This window comes from Haematobia irritans, chromosome 3, assembly GCF_050003625.1.
Source record: "Haematobia irritans isolate KBUSLIRL chromosome 3, ASM5000362v1, whole genome shotgun sequence".
Lineage (NCBI taxonomy): Eukaryota > Metazoa > Arthropoda > Insecta > Diptera > Muscidae > Haematobia > Haematobia irritans.
Genome location: NC_134399.1, coordinates 226,270,611 through 226,290,289, shown reverse-complemented (window position 1 = coordinate 226,290,289; position 19,679 = coordinate 226,270,611). Strand labels below are relative to the sequence as shown.

Sequence of the window (19,679 nt, the reverse complement as noted above, 5' to 3'; positions counted from 1 at the left end):
GAACGCAGGGAACAAAAATAATGACATTTTTGCGTTTTTTTTTTAAATATGTTAGAATTCTGACAAAGAAGAAAAAATACCAAGGTGTACTTATTATTTTGACCACATGTGTATATGGCAGCTATTTCTAATTTGGCACAATTGACTATATCACTAATTTTACTCTTTGTGCCAAATTTTTTTAATTTATTTATTTTCATATGTAACTAAGCCTTACAAAGGCCTTACTTAAAACAACATTTTAAAGCCGAATTTTGAAGCACATCAAAGTAAAACTCTTGCTTCTGGGGCAGTAACACCGCATTTCATTCAGTATTTGAGTACAGTTTTTAGTTTGAGTGCAAATTTCATTATATTCGAAGACTTATGCATGTATTTAGGACATTTCTGGCAATTTTATGTACCGGAAATGTTCTATTAAACTCCACGGTTTTCCAACTGTACCCAACTAACGGCGAGCGCCGCAGGAATTTTATGATGATGGACGATTGATACGCAATAACAATGACATACATATGTATATAAGTTTAAAGATTTTTTTATTGTTAACATTTTCGAAATTACATTGAATGTTTTTGATTACAAAAGAAATATATTATTGATGTTGTTGTTGTTGTTGTTTTATTTTCAGATGAAATTGTTTTGGAAAAAAAGAAATTGTATTGCAGCCTCACTTCTTTAAACGCCACAGAAACGAAGTGGGATGTACTAGTAGGTGAATAAGATTTAAAACCGTCAACGAGCCGATAGAATGATAAACACAACGTCCATTCTCCTGTAACAATGTTGTTGTTTTTCTATTTGGGATTTTTTAAAGTGAATGCAGGCACAAAACTAAATGAATCAAAAAAAAAAAAAAAAGAACAGACGTTGATATTTCATCGTTTTTCCTTTCGCAAAGCCAGATTGATTGTTTTTGCAACGTAAATATAAAACAAAACAGAAAATGTGTGTGTTCCTCCAAACAGTATTTCTTCTTTTTTCCTCTTTTTTTTTAACAGAAAGTGTTGTGGACTGGTACAAAATGACGAATGAAAATCTCCTCCAGTCGGACATCCAAAAGTCCAGATCTAGAAAACCCAAAGGCAGAATGACCATACACTGCGATGCCTTGTAATGGAGGCAAACGATTCTATTCGATAAAACGAAATTGTGATTGTGGTATTTCGTTGTTGTTGCTCGAGTACACATTCTTGCCATAGGCTTGCAACAATTAATTAATGCTCTTTCAAATGAGCTTTTGTTGCCTTGGAAAAATTGCCTCGCAATCTTGTCCCACTCCAATTGTGCTGCCTGCACTTGGAACGGGTATGCATATTGAAGAGAAGTCTTCATGTGGTGTCATTTTTGAATGTACCCCCTTGCTTGCTTTCATAATTTCTTTCAAACGTAAGTTTTTTGTTTCTAGCAAAAAAACAACGACACACTCGTTTTTTTTTTTTGGTTTGTTGGTCTACGTCTAGGTCTGCGCCTAAAACCAAAGTATTTCATTTTCTTTGACAAAGAAACGGATGGAATATTCCTTCTATTGCTGTAATATGAATTCGAACTTCGTGCGGTTTCCGCTAACGTCGTCATATTTGCTGTCCTCTGCTGTTGCTACCCAATGGGGTGGTGCAACAACAGAGTTGAGGTGGTGTGTCTAAATCTGATATTTTGATGTTGTTGCTGTTTGTTTGCTATGTGTTTTTGTTTTTTCTTTCTTTGTTATAAACATTCCTTTATAACCATTATGGATTTATTCTGTGTGTGTGGTTCTCTCTTTTGTTGTTTTGTTGTCGATCGTCACCAAAGATATTTGTTTCGAATAGAGTTGCAATTGCTGTTTTGATAAAGTTTCTTGGTTGTTTTGTTTAGTGTAGGTTTCATCATCATCATCATCTGTTGCTCTTGGTAATTGTTTCTGCTGTCGTTGCTTCTACTGAACGTTACACGTTGCTGTAGATCACCAACCTGTCTTGCTATCTATCAGTAGGGCTGTGAGAATTGGCTCTGAGAATTAAGTCCTAAATTTAAGCGATCGTTATTAAGGGCATCCTGAAAAGGAGAAAGTTAAATGGATATTGGGAGATACGATTGAGACATATTTGGTAAAAAAAAAATACTTACTGTTCCAAAACCAACGTCTTGGGATAGAATGCCATCCATTTGGGATATTTGACCAAAGTCTTGTGATAGTTCCGGTTGTTGTGAAAGACCCCCAAATACATTCTGACTCATTTGTTGCGACATATTTTTTTGGGTCAAGATGGCCGATGAGTTTTGTGAGGCGGAAGCTGATGCTGCAGCGGCCGCAGCAACATTTGATGCGGCATTTGTTGTTGTCGTTGCAGCAGTTGCACTTCCTGTTAAGTTACGTCCCTTGCCAGGGGCCTTGGATGTATTCTTTGCTGCAATATTATTCGATGGTAGAGCATTGAGAGGTGGAGCTCCTGTACGCCTGCCCTGTTTAGCTGCTGCTTGAATGGCTTGTTGATGCTGATTATAGAAACGTGGTGGTATATTACTCATATTCATGAACATGCCAACTGGTACAGGCATATTATTCATGGCGGCTTGAGCTCTTTCCGATGATATGTAGGATATGGAGTCGTGTTGGAAGTTATGCCATTGCTGATTATTTGAGGTATTATTCAGCTGATTGTTGCTCATTTGGTTCATGGTGTGGCGCTGTGATCCTGGAGCACCAAATCCTCCACCTCCACCGCCTCCACCAGCTTGGGGATTGAAGAAATTGGTTATATGGCCGGCATTGTTCATCCCACCGCCCATATTATGCATGTGTGTATTATTGGAAAAGCCGAAAGCGGAATTATTGCCGCCAATTAGATTGTTGCCAAAGTTATAGCCATAGTTATTGGAGGTAGTTGTACCAGTGTAACCGAATTGACCGGAACGATCATAAAAGGATCCTGGTATAATGGCTTCTCTGGCATCTGCCATCATGGTGCTCATGAAATGGGCTCCCATATTTAAGGTATTTACCAATTTTTTGGGCTTCTGGAATTGAATCAAAGATTCCCTCAAGTTATTGAGGGAGCCTTCCACCAACACCTTACGGTCCTTGTAGAAGTTCAGCAAATGATTCCACAGGGGCTGTTTGGACAGAATTTTTGGGTTGCCCACAATAATGGTGCCATACTTGGAACGAGTGAGAGCGACATTTAGACGCCTGGGATCGCTTAGGAAACCAATACCTTGTTTTTCATTCGATCTGACACATGACATTATTATGATGTCCTTCTCTCTGCCTTGGAAGGCATCGACACTGGCAATTTCTATCTCTTGGTAGAGTTTTGAGTGTAAACTTCCTTGGTACTGCATGTACTGAACCAAATAGGCTCGTTGTCCTTCATAGGGAGTAATTATGCCAATCTGCTCTGGCTTCACACCAGCCTTAAGGAAACGTGTTGTGATCTTCTCCACATTTGCAGCCTCAGTGCGGTTCAGATATGAGGTGCCCGATCCTGCAATCTCCTCTTGACCCTGGGTTACCAAAAAGAACATTGGACGGTCTGGTTGAGGCCAGGGGAAATCAATTTTCAACTTTCTGTCTTCGGCGCACACGCCGTTCTGTAAGGAACCCTCATAGAAAAAGTTTGAGGGGAATTGCGATAGTTCAGGGTGCATGCGATATTGAACTTCCAAGCGGAATGGTCGTATACCCAAAACCACCAGACGCTCAAATAAACTTTGGGAGAGGCCAGCACGAGCAGCTTTTTTACACATAACAACTGGTCCCAACTGACAGTGATCACCAACCAGAATTAGCTGTTTAGCCCCCAAAACAACTGGCACCATGCATTCCGGCTCGGTGGACTGCATCGACTCGTCAATGAGTATTGACGTAAATTTAATGCGCTGCAGACGCGCATCGCCGGCACCGACACAAGTACAGCATATAACATCGGCGGCTTCCAGTAATTGATTTTCAGCTGTTCTCTTTAGGGTGCGATAGCGTTTCTCATCTGCCGATGACAACTCGCCCGTTTCGTCCTTCAGTTGTTGCAACTTTTTCAATTCAATATTTGTCTCCATGTTTCTGATTTGGTTGTGGAGAGCCAGGAAATTGACCGGGCTATCAATGGCTTCACGTGATTTGGCACAAACGCGAACTACCTTCAAATTAGTGCGATGTATTTTCTCAGTCAATTGATCCACGGCTGTATTACTAGGGGCACAGACTAGAACCGTACCACCATGCTGTTTCACCAGTTGATAGACAATAGTGGCCGAAGTGACTGTTTTTCCGGTACCTGGAGGGCCTTGGATAAGACTCAAAGGTCGTTGTAAGGCATGCTTGACAGCATAGACTTGTGATCGATTTAGATCTGGTAGATTAGGAGCGCTGTACAGCTTGGGGGGAGGGCCACGGAAAACAACTTCATCGGACCCGTCATGACGACCATGGCCTAACAGGCGTGAGTATATGTAGTTTGAGACCGAGTTTCGGTCAAGGGCAAACATCTTTAAAGCTCTGCGCATACGATCAAACGATGTACATTTCCATATGAAGTCCACGGCAAAATTTGAAGTGCATTGTATTGGAGCTTTGGCCGATGACTTCAATTCGAGACCCACATCTTCACCGAAATTATCGGGGACTTTAATGACATGACCAATAGCATCCCAGGCCTTATGTAATTCGCCTACATATCGTAAACGTAACTCATCGCCATGCATTAGTTTCATGTCTGAGTCAGTTTTAGCCAAAGTGAAATAGGCTATGGTCTTTTTGTTTAGGCCAACGTCCCAACGAACTTCTATGCCCTCTTGAGTTTGGGATTCCTTCAACTTTTTGTCATACTCTGCCTCAAGCATTACCAGAGGAGCGAATATTTTCTCATATTGATAACCATCCTCATAGCGCAGTAATACCTGAGAAGGCTCTGTGTCAATGCCAGGTTTCTCCAGATCTTGAAATGTTGCCTCAATATTGTCCTTCCACAACTCCTCCAATTTATTTATCTGAGCAGCAGATATTTGCCTGGCGCGCAGTTGTTCTTGTTCGGTTGGTACTTTTACCAACCAGGGCAAAAAGGAACGGTCGGATATAAGCGGTTTCCACTGGTCTTGATCCCAATTCATGTCTTTCAATGAGTTTTGGGCAGCACACGGCTGACGACAAAGCAACACCACCACCGAATCAGCTTTAGCTGGTATAAAGCCCAAGACGAAAACATTACGCACACCGCATGAATAACATTCCAATACGGTTTCACCTAGCGGTCCTTCCGAATGTAGAGTTACTTCACGATGTTTGGCTCGCACCAAGTGATTAACAATATGTGAACCCGAAGTACTTCCACGACCATTGCAAAGCCATTTTTTGCAATTGTTACACATTACCACCGTTCCAGGATCATGGATGCCACAATATTTACATGCATGGTTGGGTAAAACATCAACGGGACCGAGGGCATTATCTTCATCCTCTTCTTCGAACTGTAAATCGGTTGAGCCATTGGCGGTGCCCAACTTTGTTTGAAGATCCAATTTACGACCAAATGTCTACAAGTACAAATATGAATTCGTGCATAAATTTAAAGTGAAAATTATTTGTTTCATATACAGAGCATAGTATTGTGTAGCATAGAATTTTCGGTGCTGGAAATCGATTTAACGCCTTGAGAAAAAAGAGAAGAAAATCCTAATGGATATGTTACGTTTCTAATGAATATGTACATATCTATTACGGGTCCCAACTTTCCAGTGGTGTTATCGGCGTTTAAATATGTAAAACAAATTTCGTTAAGAGTTTAGTTGGGCCGAAGCCGAAGTTCGGCAAACAAAAATTCTGCCGAAAACGAAATCGACTGTTTTAATAATAATTAAATTAGTTTCGAGTTATTTACTTTAATATAACGTTAAATTTAATAAAAACGTTTCAGAGTTTTTAGAACTTTCAGCATTGAAATTCATAAGTTTTACATCGTAATTTCAATAAATTTTTTTTATTTAGAAAAAAGTAGTTAATTTTCCTCATAAAAAGGAAAATTAATTTTTATTTTCTATCACATAAGAAAAATTTCTTCAGACTCGTGAAAATTTGGTGTCCTGAAATGCACAGTCTTTTTTTAACTTTCTGTAAACACTTGATTGGAGTGGAATGAAGAAACTTTTAATTCATTATTATTTATTTTCAATAAATATATATTTCTAATGCATTTTTCTTTTTCTTTAATATATAAGTAATATACAAGTATAATAAAGTTTAATGGAGTACTTTTTTAGTAACGTCATGACTTATGGTGGTAAATTAATTTCACGAACATTCAGTTGAATATGGAGAGTAGAACACAAATATGACTTTCTTTATGATTTTCTTATGATTTGCCACATATCTCAATGAAAGTCCAAATTCATTGAGCTTCCACCTGTTTTAAATTGTTTGGAGTCGAGTTCCTCTCAAAACCCTTGTCTAGTGGGTGATTCATTCATATTCAACCATTTTCTAAATTGCTGAGCATTTAACTCTTTCCAGTGTTATTATTTATTATCGGTCACAAAAGGCTAAAAAAACCTTTTTCAAAAATTGATCATAAAACTCGTTACTGCCAAATTTAACGGCGACATGAAGCGAATATATTGACAACAAAAAATGCCACCGCGAATAGAAGAAAATATCGAAAAACAGAATACCAATTAGTGGCGACAAAATAAAAGCGAAGGCTACACACAAAAAAATTTCACGAACATTTTTCTAATTAAAATTTTAATTGAGTTTTAAAAAATATTCAATTAAAAATTTAATTGATTCAACAAATTTTTTAATTGAAACAAAAATCAATCACAAAAATAATAGTATTAATTAATTTTTTAATTGGATCAATCAACTTTTTAATTGACCTTCAATTAATTTTTTAATTGATGCTATCATTTCTGTGATTGAAGACATTTCAATTAAAAATTAATAGGATCAATTAATTTCGTGATTGAATCAGAAATTTTTTGTGTGTAGTGTTAGGAATATAAAAACACATTTCAAAGTTCAGACAATTCGTAGAAAAATTGAGACAATCAGCAGATTAGGCTATGTGGAAGCTATACATGCACAGAAAAAAATATTCAAAATATTCAATCAAAAATTTAATTATTCAATTCATTTTTAATTGACTTTCAATTAATTGATACTATCATTTCTGTGATTGAAGTCATTTTAATTAAAAATTAATTGGATCAATTCATTTCGTGATTGAAGACAATAAAAAAAAAAATATTTTTTTTTGTGAATACAGAATGATATAAATTATATGACATATCTATTTATATGCCAAAAATAATAGTTCACTTCAGCATATGGGAAGCAACTTGTTGCTTCTTCGTCTTCAAATCTGTCTACATGGGCCGAACACAATTATTTTAGATTCAAAATTCCGGAAAATCATATAAAGTTTTCGTATTCTAGTTGCTCAAAAAGACTAATCGGAGTGTTAATTTATGTTGAACCTGGACCTTCGACCCGCCTGTTGACATAAAACGAATCTGTGCACGTTAGCTAGCCGACAGCGTGTATCCACATCGAGGATCTCTACTAATAAGATGGGATGGGAATGATTGGGCGATGATTTCATGGGATGCAACTTGTTGCTTCTTCGTCTTCAAGTCTTTCTAAGTGCTCAAGGTGACTAATCGGAGTGTTAATTTTGTTGAACCTGGAGCTTCGACCCGTTTGTTGACATAAAACGACTCTGTGCACGTTAGCTAGCCGATAACGTATATCCACATCGAGGATCTCTACTACTAAGATGGGATGGGAACAGAATGATTGGGCGATGATTTTGTTTTTGGCGCGAAAAACGACCTATTGCAATACCGTGTCATGTAGCCATTGACACAGATGGGACACACGGCAGTTACGTCTTTAGGCACTTGCCTGATCAAAATTACACATTCATACCAGGACAGTTTTTTTTCGCAAATATCTGAGGGTTCATATGAATTGAAGGGGCTGTTACAAGAAGATGACATCCATTGTAGCATAGAGTGTAAAAAAAATTGATCACAAGCATGAGATCACATATTTTGGACTTGGAAAATAGGTTGTTGTTGTATACATCGATGAATGTGCCAAAGAGGATCCAAATCATTAAATTTAGTTAAATGGACTCTGACCTGATGTAACTTCTTAAGGGTCTAAAATACGTATTTATAAAATAATTTTACCACATAACTCACAAGAATTATTTAATATTTCCAACTTTCTTTGTTTTTACAAAACTAGAGTGATAACGGTAGAAGATGAGTTGGACATATCGAGTAAATCCAGTGCAAAGAACCCACCGCCGTGGGATTTTCTGGGCTCCAAAATTTGCTTTTGCTGGCAATATGTCAATATGTATAGGAATGCAATATATATGGCGTTTTTGAAAGCATGTGGCAGTTTCCAGATACATGTGGATGCTAAACTTCGTTTTTTATCCCTTTTAATTATATTACAACTACGACTAAATCAAATATCCTTGCAATTAGTTGCCAAAAATCATGTCATACCTGTGAAGATATTCCCACACTTCCCGACACCAATTCAAGTTGCGATTGAGTTTGGGAAGCTAATGTAAGGTCTCGGTAATCAAAATCAGATGCCTGAGTACCTCCACCGATCAAGTCATTCTCCTCTGTATCTAGAAATGTTAAATTCTGTGAACTCGGTCCATAAGCATCAACCGACATCTTGGCTTCGTCGAAGGTCCTGGAAATCCTTCCTGCAATTAAAAAGATAAGATGACATTAGAGATGGGCTGATTTCCGTACTCGTCTTAACATTTCCGTCAGTGTCCAACAAAATGTGGTAATGATATTGTTGTTGTTGTTCTTGTATTATATTGTTATCGTCGTCAACACACACGCTATTTCATCTTTGTGTTCAGGGTTTTCAGCTTTCGTAAAATTTTATTCCAACAGAATCATTTCTCACCTCTTTATTACGGTTCAGTTTCTTGGGACAATATTATGATTGTACTTTCAATGCTTTTGTAAATCGCAATAAAAAGGTAAAACATTTATAAATTGTGAAATTTCGGAATTTTTGCGTTATTTTTGCATTATTCGATGATATGAATGACATACGTTGGTTATGGTTATCGGGTTATGGGTACTCGGCTATCTAGTGACGTACTTTTCTACCGAATGATTGAAATAATTAATCTGTCGTAAAGCGAACGTAACGTGGCCATGTTTTGTTTTTGTGAACACAGAAAAAACATATGTCAAATGCTACAGCCCATTTTTGTTATCCGAATTCTAGACTACGTTTAGAGCATGGCTGAACAAGAAGGTTAAATCATGGGCCCATATGATTACAATTTTTTTATTTCGACAAAATTTTAAGATGTCAAAATCATATGCCCAATAAACACAGGATGAGCGTTTTTCAAATTCAACAACTTTTCAGTTTGAGTGTAAATATAATTTTCAACATAAATTCAACTTGACTTGAAATAGCTCATATTCAATACATCTTCAAATTGTTTGCGAATTACTTCCAATTTGCCAAACTGTTGACGAAATCTTTGAAAAGGTGTTGAAGATAATATGAGAAAACTTTGACAAAACACTACCCTAAAATGCAACGAAAAAACCATGTGGTTTTCAATACTTATTTGTGCAACGAAGTTCTTGGTCAATTGCAAGAAATAAAAAAATGGAAAATTTAAGCAAATAACCAAATAGTTTATAAAAATAGGTAAGTGAAAATAAAAAAAATGAAATAAAACTTTAAGGAAGTCACTAAATGTATATATATTTGCAGAAAACTAAAATTATGGATTGTACCTTCTTGAAAACATTAAAAAGCTGACCAATGAAAAAATGGTGTACAATTAACTGGAACTGCTTCAAATAGTTTATAATAATTGGTACGTCAATATGAAAAATTAAATCAACACTTTAAAGAAGTCACTAAATTTAAATCTCTTTCCAGAAAACTAAAATCTTTGGATGCTACATTCTTGCAAACAATAAGAAGCTGACCAATGAAAAATGAGTGGCTTATCGACAAGAAAAAGTTTCCAGAAACGTTACAAATGCAACCAATTAAAATTGTTAAAAACAACAAATTGTTGAAATCAACAACTTCTGGATGAAAATGTGCATCACTTCGTCAGTTTAATTCATATGCTATTATCAGTTTAAAATGGATATTTTGTGAATTCCTTCTGCTGGAAATCAATTCTAACACGCGGTCCAGTACGTTCCTAATTTCAAATTGCCCGCATGTTAATAAATTTTAATGCTGTTTTATGACACCAAAAGGAAGGAAATCGAATTATCAATGCAAAAGTGTTTACTAATAATGTTGAAGATATTTAAAGTTTTGTTGTTTTTTTTTTTTTTTTGTTCTTATTTGTTGATATGTTTAATAAGATTATTATTTATCAATTGGTATTGTAGTGTATTATGTAGTGTAGTGTATTATTATATATTTTATTTTGATGAAAATGAATAAATTATACAAAATTCATAGAATTTTGGCTTTGATTTTCAATTTGAAGTGGGGATATCATTCATACAAATTTAGGTTGAAAAGTATTTGCAACGATGTTAATTTTGAATTTGACTCGCATCGAAAATTGTTTGACAAAGTATTGAGTAGCGATGTATTTCAATTTGAGGAGAACACTTGAGATATTATTCCTAATGTGTTGAATTTCACTGTTGAGGGTAATGTCTGTTTTTTGTTGAGAACGCGATTTTCTCAACAATTTCTCAACATGAATATTACCCTAATCCTTTGAAAAAATTTTGAAAAATTGTTGAAATTTAGCATTTTTCAAACGTTTGTGTTTATTGGGTGGTGATTGCAGCTCTCCAAATGACACTGCATAGCAAATGCATACGATTCTTTTATAAGCTGATTTTGACTTCTTAAAATTGTAAACAACATATTGAAATTTTTTGTTTTTGTTATCGTGATTCAACCTCCTTATTCAGCCATGGTTTAGAGCTTAGAGAAACAGAAATAGAAATCAGCTCATTATGGTTTTGTATGCCATACGACAAGTGAGACGAAATGAATGCGAACGAAAACGTAACGTTACCCCTAAAATTGGGTTTCTCTAACTCGATTCGTCGCATTTTGTCCAATCCACTCATTTTGTCAAATCCAAATGTTTTTGTTATCGTGATTCAACCTCCTTATTCAGCCATGGTTTAGAGCTTAGAGAAACAGAAATAGAAATCAGCTCATTATGGTTTTGTATGCCATACGACAAGTGAGACGAAATGAATGCGAACGAAAACGTAACGTTACCCCTAAAATTGGGTTTCTCTAACTCGATTCGTCGCATTTTGTCCAATCCACCCACATGGGAAAAATCATTTTATTTCCTTGGTTTCTAAAACAACCAAAATTTGCATGATGATTTAAAAAATGAATATTGTAACTGTAATAATAGGGCGCTGCCTGTTAGACGAGTATGCAAAAACTAACGTGCCAACTTTTTTTAAATTTGGCACATCTTCGAATCCTGACCACTGCGAAATCGTATCGGAAAAGCGCCGTCACTATTGGGAAATTGTACCACACCAAGATATAAAATGAAAGATTCTATAAGTTCAGTCTATTAATTTTTAGCTAGGGGGGCTATAGCCCCCCAACCACTCCCCCCTGGAAAATTGTCTAGCTACGTTAATGAATATAACGCACTGCATATGACACTTGTATATCAAATGCGTGCCAAGTGCAGTGCTGCCGCTACAACTTCAATCGAAGCATTTTGCTTCATTTTCACAAAATTTACTTCGTCACTCCTTCTTCCAAAAATCTGCTTCACTTTTTGCCCTGCTTCAAATTTTTAAATTTTTCCCCATATTACCTAATTGTTTTTCCTATTCCTTTAATTACGATTAACATAGCGGTTTTAATCATTGAATTATTAACCGATGTGGACCAATTTTTGCATAGTTGTTAGATACCATATACTTACACCATGTACCAAATTTCATCTGGATCGGATGAAATTTGCTTCTCTTAGAGTCCCCGCAAGCCAAATTTGGGAGTCCGTTTATATGGGGGCTATACTTAAAAGTGGACCGATTTGGCCCATTTGCAATACCATCCGACCTACATCAATAACAACTACTTGTGCCAAGTTTCAAGTCGATAGCTTCTTTCGTTCGGAAGTTAGCGTGATTTCAACAGACGGACGGACGGACGGGTGGACGGACGGACACTCTGATCGACTCAGAATTTCACCACGACCCAGAATATATATATTTTATGGGGTCTTAGAGCAATATTTCGATGTGTTACAAACGGAATGAGAAAGTTAATATACCCCCATCCTATGGTGGAGGGTTTAATAAAATGAATTCTATTGTTTTGTTTTCAAAAATGTATGCTACTTCAATTTTATTCAATCTACTCCACTTTTTTCCAAAATCTACTTCACTCAATTTTTCACTAGCGGCAGCACTGGCCAAGTGTCTTTGTTTATAATTCATATGCATATAAAGCTGTCATACGTGTATTTAAAATTACAACAAATATATACAGCCGTAAGTTCGGCCAGGCCGAATCTTATGTAACCTCCACCATGGATTGCGTTAAAAACTTCTAAAGACTGACATCCACTATCGAATTACTTGGGTTGTGGTAATACTTGACGATTGCAAGGTATCTTAAAACTCCTTAACATTGTCCATACGGGGTATATATTCGGCAAAAACGGCAAAAACCTACATAATTCAGTTCTTGACCGGTATAAATTTTTGCGCGATAAAAGAGAGGCAGAAGTGAAATATGGGGGTCGGATTATATGGGGCTATATACAATTATGAAACTATTGGTCCACTTTTTGTGTGATTAGTACCAAATTTTTGCAAGATCAAAAGAAATTTTCTTATGCTGGAAGAAGTAAAATCTGAGGATCGGTTTATCTGGGGGATATATACAACTATGGACCTATATGGACCACTTTTTGCATGGTTGTTAGCGACCATATACTAACACAACGTTCCAAAATTCAACCGAATCGGATGAAATACCATCCGACCTAAATCAATAACAACTGGTTAGTTCGGAAATTAGCGTGATTTCCACAGACGGACGGACAGCCGGACATAGCTAGATCGACTTAGCGATTTCACCACGAACCAGAATATACATACCCTGCCAACATTTTTTGAATTTGGGGACTCTTTTGAGAATCCCCACTACGTCGAAAACAATCATATACGACATCAAAAACTCGTCGGAAAAGCGCCGTCACTATTGAGAAGTTGTACCACGCCAAGTTACTACAAAAATGTTTCGCATGAGTGCAATTATTAGGTGCCTTTATAGATCAATTTAGAACGACGCCAATAAGGGACCCTCCAAACAATCAGAAAAAGTGCATTTTAAGATAGTTGTAAAAGAATAATTGTGGTCGAGTAAAACACGTTTGTTTAGATATTTATTAATTTCATTAAACATTTACAAATTCTTAAAAATATAACATTTATACCACTATCACATTACATTTAACATAATTTTTGGCATTAATGATGATGTTGAGTTACAAGTAGCGAGTTACATGTTGCTGCGTCTATCAACCAGTGTTTTTATTCCATGGAGGCAGCGTGTCTGTAAAATATCTGAAAAACAATCACTTTATTCCATTTGGAAAATCACCAAATTGTTCACCAATATACCTTTCATATTTTTAAGCGTATAATCTATGTTTTCAGAACTTTATTTTCGTTTTTATTTAATTAAAATATAACAAGCTGGTTGCGCTTGGCGTTTCACAAAAAAGGGCTTTTTTAACAGTAGGGATGGCAAATTACTTGCATGTACTTTTTGATGTACCTTTTCATGATGGTTGAAGTGACATTTACGAGTCTGTGGTAACGATGAGGTTGAAATGGAACTTTGAAATGCTGGCAGGGTATATACTTTATGGGGTCTTAGACCAATATTTCGATGTGCTACAAACGGAATGGTGGAGGGTATAAAAATAACGGGTAGCTCATATCCTGCCAACATTTTTTGAATTTGGGGGCGCTTCTGAGAATCCCCACTACGTCGAAAACAGTCATATACGATATCCAAAACTCCTCGGAAAAGCGCCGTCACTATTGAGAAGTTGTACCACGCCAAGTTACTACAAAAAAGTATCCCATGAGTGCAATTATTAGGTGCCCTTCTGGATACATTTAGAAGGGCGCCAATAAGAGCCCCTTCAAACAATCAGACAAAGTGCATTTTAAGATAGTTGTAAAAGAAACATTGTGGTCAAGTAAAACACGATGGTTTAGATGTTTATTGATTTTATTAAACATTTATAAATTCTCATAAATATAACATTTATACGACTATCACATCACATTTAACATATTTTTATGCATTAATAAAAGATTGATGTTGAGTTACAAGTTACATGTTGTAGCGTCTATCAGCCAGTGCTTTTATTTCCAATGGAGGCAGCGTGTCTGGAAAAATATTTGAAAAACTATCACTTTATTCCATTTGGAAAGTCAAAAATTGTTCACCAATATACCTTTCACAATTTTAAGCGAAATAACTATCTTTTCAGCACTTCATTATCATTTTTATTTAAATAAGTTATAAGAAGCTAGATGTGCTTGGTGTTTCACAAAATATAAAATGGCTCTTGTAACAATGCGATGGCAAAGTACTTTCATGCGAATAGTGATGGCAAAATACTATCACAGTTGGCGATTGTTGCAGTGTCACTTACGAGTCTGTGGTAGCGATGAGGATGAAATGGAACTTTGAAATGCTGGCAGGGTAGTTGTTCTACTTTAAACAGGTGTTCTCATATGGGGACAGAGGGCGGTAATGGGTTGTAGGGTTGTTGGAGTACCTTTATATGCATCTGTTTTGAAGCCTATTTATTAATTCTCATCTAGTTTTTAAAATGCAAATGCCAATAATGATATAGAAGTCGTTTATCGCTAAAAAGTTTTCTAAATCAAAATCGATATATGATGTCATACAGCACGTCATGCAAAAATATTATATGGATTAAATAAGCAATACATACAAGAAAACAATTGTCTAACCAGGGAAAGGCTAAACACTCATTAATTAAAAAGGACAATGATGTGAATTTACAGATGTTATGAGAACTGCTACCTATGGGAAATGTCCATATGTTTTTCGATGCATGACATTGGCATCTCGTTAAAAATTCATTCTTCAAACCATGAACTGAAGAACGTTTAAAAAAAAATAATTGATTACATTTCATTGGGATATTTATTTAATATCGATTTTTTATGCTGGTTCCTTGTAAACATGCTCTAGAAGATTTTAATAGAGCTACTCCAAGACATTTCTTAGCATATTTGTATGCTTTTCTAATTCTGTTATCCAACATGCTTTAGTTTGACACAAAAAAAAAACAAACAAACATTTTCACAAGGTTTCACTTCTTAACCCTCTGTATCATAGTGTAGACTGTAGGCAACATACCGTTCGAATGTTTCAATTAAAAAATTTTTTGAATCAATTAAATTTTTAATTGCATATTTTTTAAAACTCAATTAAGACTTTAATTGGAAAAATTTTCGTGAATTTTTTTTCCTGTGCATCTTTTAAAGTTCTGCCTCTAGAGCAACTTTCAATTTTTTGCTGTGTCCAAATCATATAAGAAAAATAAAGAAAATTTTTTATGAGACGGTAGCTATTCATTGCTTTTTCATTTCTTTTAATTTTTTTAATAAATGTACACACATTTTTTTTCTAATTTAAAGTACTATGTTCGGTTTTTTCACCAAAACACTAAATTAAAAGTTCAAATATATTTATGAAGACGATTATATTTTGATCGAGTCTTGCCAAATAATGGATGGAAAAGATCCAAGGAATTGAATGCAAATAATTTTATATTTCTAAATTAGTTAATTAAAAAAAGTAACCGTGAAAACAAGCTGGTTTTCAGCTTGAAAACTGAAGATAGTACTCAGCTTAACCACAAAATAAATTGATCCAATTAATTTTTTAATTGAAATGACTTCAATCACGAAAATGATAGTATCAATCACAGTTTTAATTGAGCATCAAAAAAATACTTGATTAAAAAATTAATTGATTTCATTGATTTTTTAATAATAATTTTTAATAATTTCAATTAATTTTTTATTGATTCAATTAAAAATTTAATTGATGTTGATTGCAAAACTTAATGGATTTTGTTATTAAAAACGTAACTATTTTCAATTACATTCTCAAGTGGAGTTTTTAGTTTGATTAAAAAATTGATAGTTTTGACAAAGTTTTGATAAAAAATAAAAAAAATCCATCCACATATTTTAATATGTTAGAATATATCATGTTTGGGGCATGAATGTTTCATAAAAATCATATGTGTGAATGCAAACATAAATAAATTTACAAATTTCGACTAAACATACATATGTTGTGATATTTTATTCAAAGCGACAGAGAGAGTATAGAGAAATAAATAGAGATGGAAACCGGAAGAGTTGACAAAAGATATCAACCTAACACAGCGAAAGAATCAAAAGAGAACAATTTCTGTGAAACCGATTGTATGTTGTTTCGGAAAACTGTTTTATGATAAGGCCAAAAATTTGATATGCTTAAGTCTAAATATTATTTAATTTGAATAAAGAGAATAGACATTCGGAACCAAGAGAATAGACATTTGAAAAAAAACAGCATATGTTTTCGCCTTGAGAGCAGCATTTTATGTATGTATGTGTGGACATGTGGTTTGTTTATCATTATGGACACAATTTTTTTCTTGGTTCATAAAAATAACGAAAGGGCACTATACTCTTTTTAGAGTTGGGACAGTAAAATGAAATAAGGAGGAAATAGTGAAAAATTACACAGTAAAATGTGTAAAAACAAAGTTTAGTTCCTCTTTATTAATAAGTAGTCCACGAGGAGTTGACGGACACCTTCAAATATAAAAGCGGGCATTAAGTTCGAGTTTTGCAGCTAAAACAATTTAAAAAGTTTTTTTCATTAAAATGAATTACTAAAGAAAAATAAAAGGCATTATACAGCGATGGTGTTAAATGCTAGTAAAAAACTGTTCACGCCTAACTAAATTTATTATATTATATTTTATAAAATTATTTATGCATGTTTATACTCGAATCCACGTTCTTCTTTTGTTAGAGTTTTTGAATTCCTTCCAAATTTTAAAGTTTTGTACCAAAAACAGTTTTTTGTTACAAAATTGTTATTTTTGCAATAAAACAATAATATTTCAAAAAATCAGTCAATTTCGTTTATATCAAGTACTGTTACTGACTATAAATCTTTAATAACCCACATTTCGAAGTTTCATTATAAAAATTTTAAAAAAGTGTTCGGTCGGAGCAGGGATTGAACCCACGACCCTTTGCATGCAAGGCAGAAATGCTAACCACTGCTCCACGTGGCAAACAAATGTATGTTTCTGTTAAATAATGTTATGTTTGCATGGGCTCGTGGGCGCTGCAAACTATGCTATATAAATATAACGTATAACGATAATTATCTGCTGGTGACTATAACAGCTACGTAGCCCAGTGGATAGTGTGTTGGCTTACAAACTGTATGGTCCTCGGTTCGATTCTCCGTGCAGGCGAAAGGTAAAATTTAAAAAATTTATAAAAGTGAATAATTTCTTCAACATTATTTGTATTACAGAAAAAGGTGCCAAGAACTAAAATATTTCGTGGAAGTGAAAATTACGAGTATGTTAGGGAATGAGCACAATCGTATTTGGGAAAAATTCTTCCAAGCATATAATATTTTTGGGCTCAAAATGCTTCCAAACATATAATATGTTCACATAAAACTAACATATTAATGTTTCGGCAGTATCCAATAATATATGTGCTTCCTGCAAAATATGTTTGGAACATATGTTAAAGAAGCGATTTTTTTTGAGGGTGTAGCTCCCACATATATCTTTTTCCAATTCATATGACCTCCGGAGGCCAAAGTTTCATTCCCATTTACTTGAAATTTTGTACTGTGAGTAGAATTAACATTTTACCAATGTGTGCCAAATTTTGTTCAAATTCGTTAAGATTTAGATATAGCCTAACTTAATGACAATGGACCTCCTTTTTATACTTCCGAGTCCGAATGACGTTTCACATTAAGTTCAGACTACATAGTGAATCTTTATAAAACACTCAGAAATTTCACCAGCATTATTGAGAGGGGTAAACCACCGTTGACAAAATGTTTGTGTTCGGTCAGAAATGGGATTGAACCCAAGGCGAGAGCCAACGTGTTGCAATGCTTGCAATGAGTGTAATTCACATTGATAGTTTCGTTGCAAGTAGAGGAATGTGAAGTTCCAAAACGATCGTCCATCCAACTATCTTGAAGTCTAAAGGGCTTTGTCCCAATCAATTTGATAAACATACCTTCGTCTGAGCAGTAGTTTAGCGAACGTATGTTTTTAAGCCCAAATTTTATTTAATTTTATTATAAATTTTAAAGGTCAGTACTCGGTACTTTTAATTGTATCAAAATACATAGATGCTTCCACCCAAAGAAATTTGTTAGTAGGGACAGCAGAAAAGTCTTCTAAAACAGCAGAAAGTCTGCTGAAAACGGGACAGCAGTAACTGTTTTCTGAAATAGCAAACATTTCCTGCTATTTTTTAAGCTCGATTACAGCAAAACATGTTTTATTTTGGCTGAAACAAAAAAATGTCAACTGACATATATTGTCTTAACATAATTAAAACAATATTTTATGAATATCTAAAGTATTTGACCAAAAATCTGAATATTTATCGATTTGAGGCATAACAGCAAACAAAATGTTTGCTGATCGTATTTAGGAGCTTGTAAGTATATTACAGTGCAAAAATATACCAAAAACTATTTTTGGTTCTTAAATATGCTTCGAGGAAAATTTTATAACCTAAACATTTTATAATTTGTTGTTCATTAGGTCCTGAAGTACAAAAATATAACAGCAGACATCAACTGTTGTTTTTAGCAGACTTTTTCTATGAGTGTAGTAAAGATATTCTAACAATACTGAATGATGAGAGAGCGAAAACTGTATTGTAAATACGATTTATTCGCTGTACTAGGGTTCATTAAAAAAGGCCTATGGTAGGCCTCTATATTATCTGCTTTCTACCACTGCGATAGCTATTGTTAATTCTTCTCCTCTTTGTTTGTGAACAAATGGTTTGCTTCTCTGCTGCTGTTAGAATTCATAGTTATTGTTCGATAGTTTGCGCCGGCAGCGTCATCTGCGGAGTACTAACGTGTTATGGCTAAGCAGCGCAGCGAACGTCGCTGATATTTCTGTTGCGTAGTTATCAGGGATGGAAAATACAATTTTTAAAAAAGTACAAAAAAGGTATTTTTTGAGCGAAAAGGTACTTTTCGCTAAATTTCAAATAAAATTCTATTGGAAAATTATTGTCAAGGGCTCCTTTAGAAATAAAATTTTCATAAAATTTTCTATGAAAATAAAATTTTTACAAAATTTTCTATAGAAATAACATTTTGACAAAATTGTCTATAGAAATAAAATTTTGACAAAATTGTCTATAGAAATAAAATTTTGACAAAATTTTCTATGAAAATAAAATTTTGACAAAATTTTCTATAGAGATAAAGTTTTGCCAAAATTTTCTATAGAAATATAATGTAAAAAAATAAAAAAAAAATAAATTTTTGACAAAATTTTCCAAAAGAAAACATTTTGACAATATTTTCTGTAGAAATAAAACTT

General features: G+C 34.5%; 2 protein-coding genes and 2 long non-coding RNA genes across 4 annotated transcripts in view; 1 reads left to right on the top strand and 3 right to left on the bottom strand.

The window, feature by feature from the left end:
* ric8a (ric8 guanine nucleotide exchange factor A) overlaps positions 1 to 19,679 on the bottom strand; it is a 469,139-nt gene that overhangs the window by 45,095 nt on the left and 404,365 nt on the right. The gene's annotated exons all lie outside the window — the stretch shown is intronic.
* Positions 523 to 9,077, bottom strand: Upf1 (Upf1 RNA helicase). Its single transcript, XM_075298175.1, has 4 exons — positions 8,918 to 9,077; positions 8,494 to 8,705; positions 2,110 to 5,511; positions 523 to 2,037 (listed from the first exon to the last, which is right to left on the bottom strand). The coding sequence occupies exons 2-4, from the start codon at positions 8,671 to 8,673 to the stop codon at positions 1,969 to 1,971; spliced, it is 3,651 nt and encodes a 1,216-aa protein (XP_075154290.1). The 5' UTR covers positions 8,674 to 8,705; positions 8,918 to 9,077; the 3' UTR covers positions 523 to 1,968.
* Positions 9,267 to 10,467, top strand: LOC142231672 (uncharacterized). The gene is made up of 2 exons (XR_012720857.1): positions 9,267 to 9,685; positions 9,752 to 10,467. It is a non-coding gene; the product is annotated as an uncharacterized LOC142231672 (long non-coding RNA).
* LOC142228488 (uncharacterized) lies at positions 14,237 to 14,748 on the bottom strand. Its single transcript, XR_012720183.1, has 2 exons — positions 14,484 to 14,748; positions 14,237 to 14,415 (listed from the first exon to the last, which is right to left on the bottom strand). It is a non-coding gene; the product is annotated as an uncharacterized LOC142228488 (long non-coding RNA).

What these genes read in the sequence shown, in the direction of transcription:
- Upf1 (XM_075298175.1), bottom strand. Translation starts at nt 8,673, where the DNA reads ATGTCGGTTGATGCTTATGGACCGAGTTCACAGAATTTAACATTTCTA. An exon ending in GTGTGGGAATATCTTCACAG is followed by an intron (nt 5,512 to 8,493) that starts GTATGACATGAT and finishes TTGTACTTGTAG; the next exon opens with ACATTTGGTCGTAAATTGGA. An exon ending in AAGACGTTGGTTTTGGAACA is followed by an intron (nt 2,038 to 2,109) that starts GTAAGTATTTTT and finishes TCTCCTTTTCAG; the next exon opens with GATGCCCTTAATAACGATCG.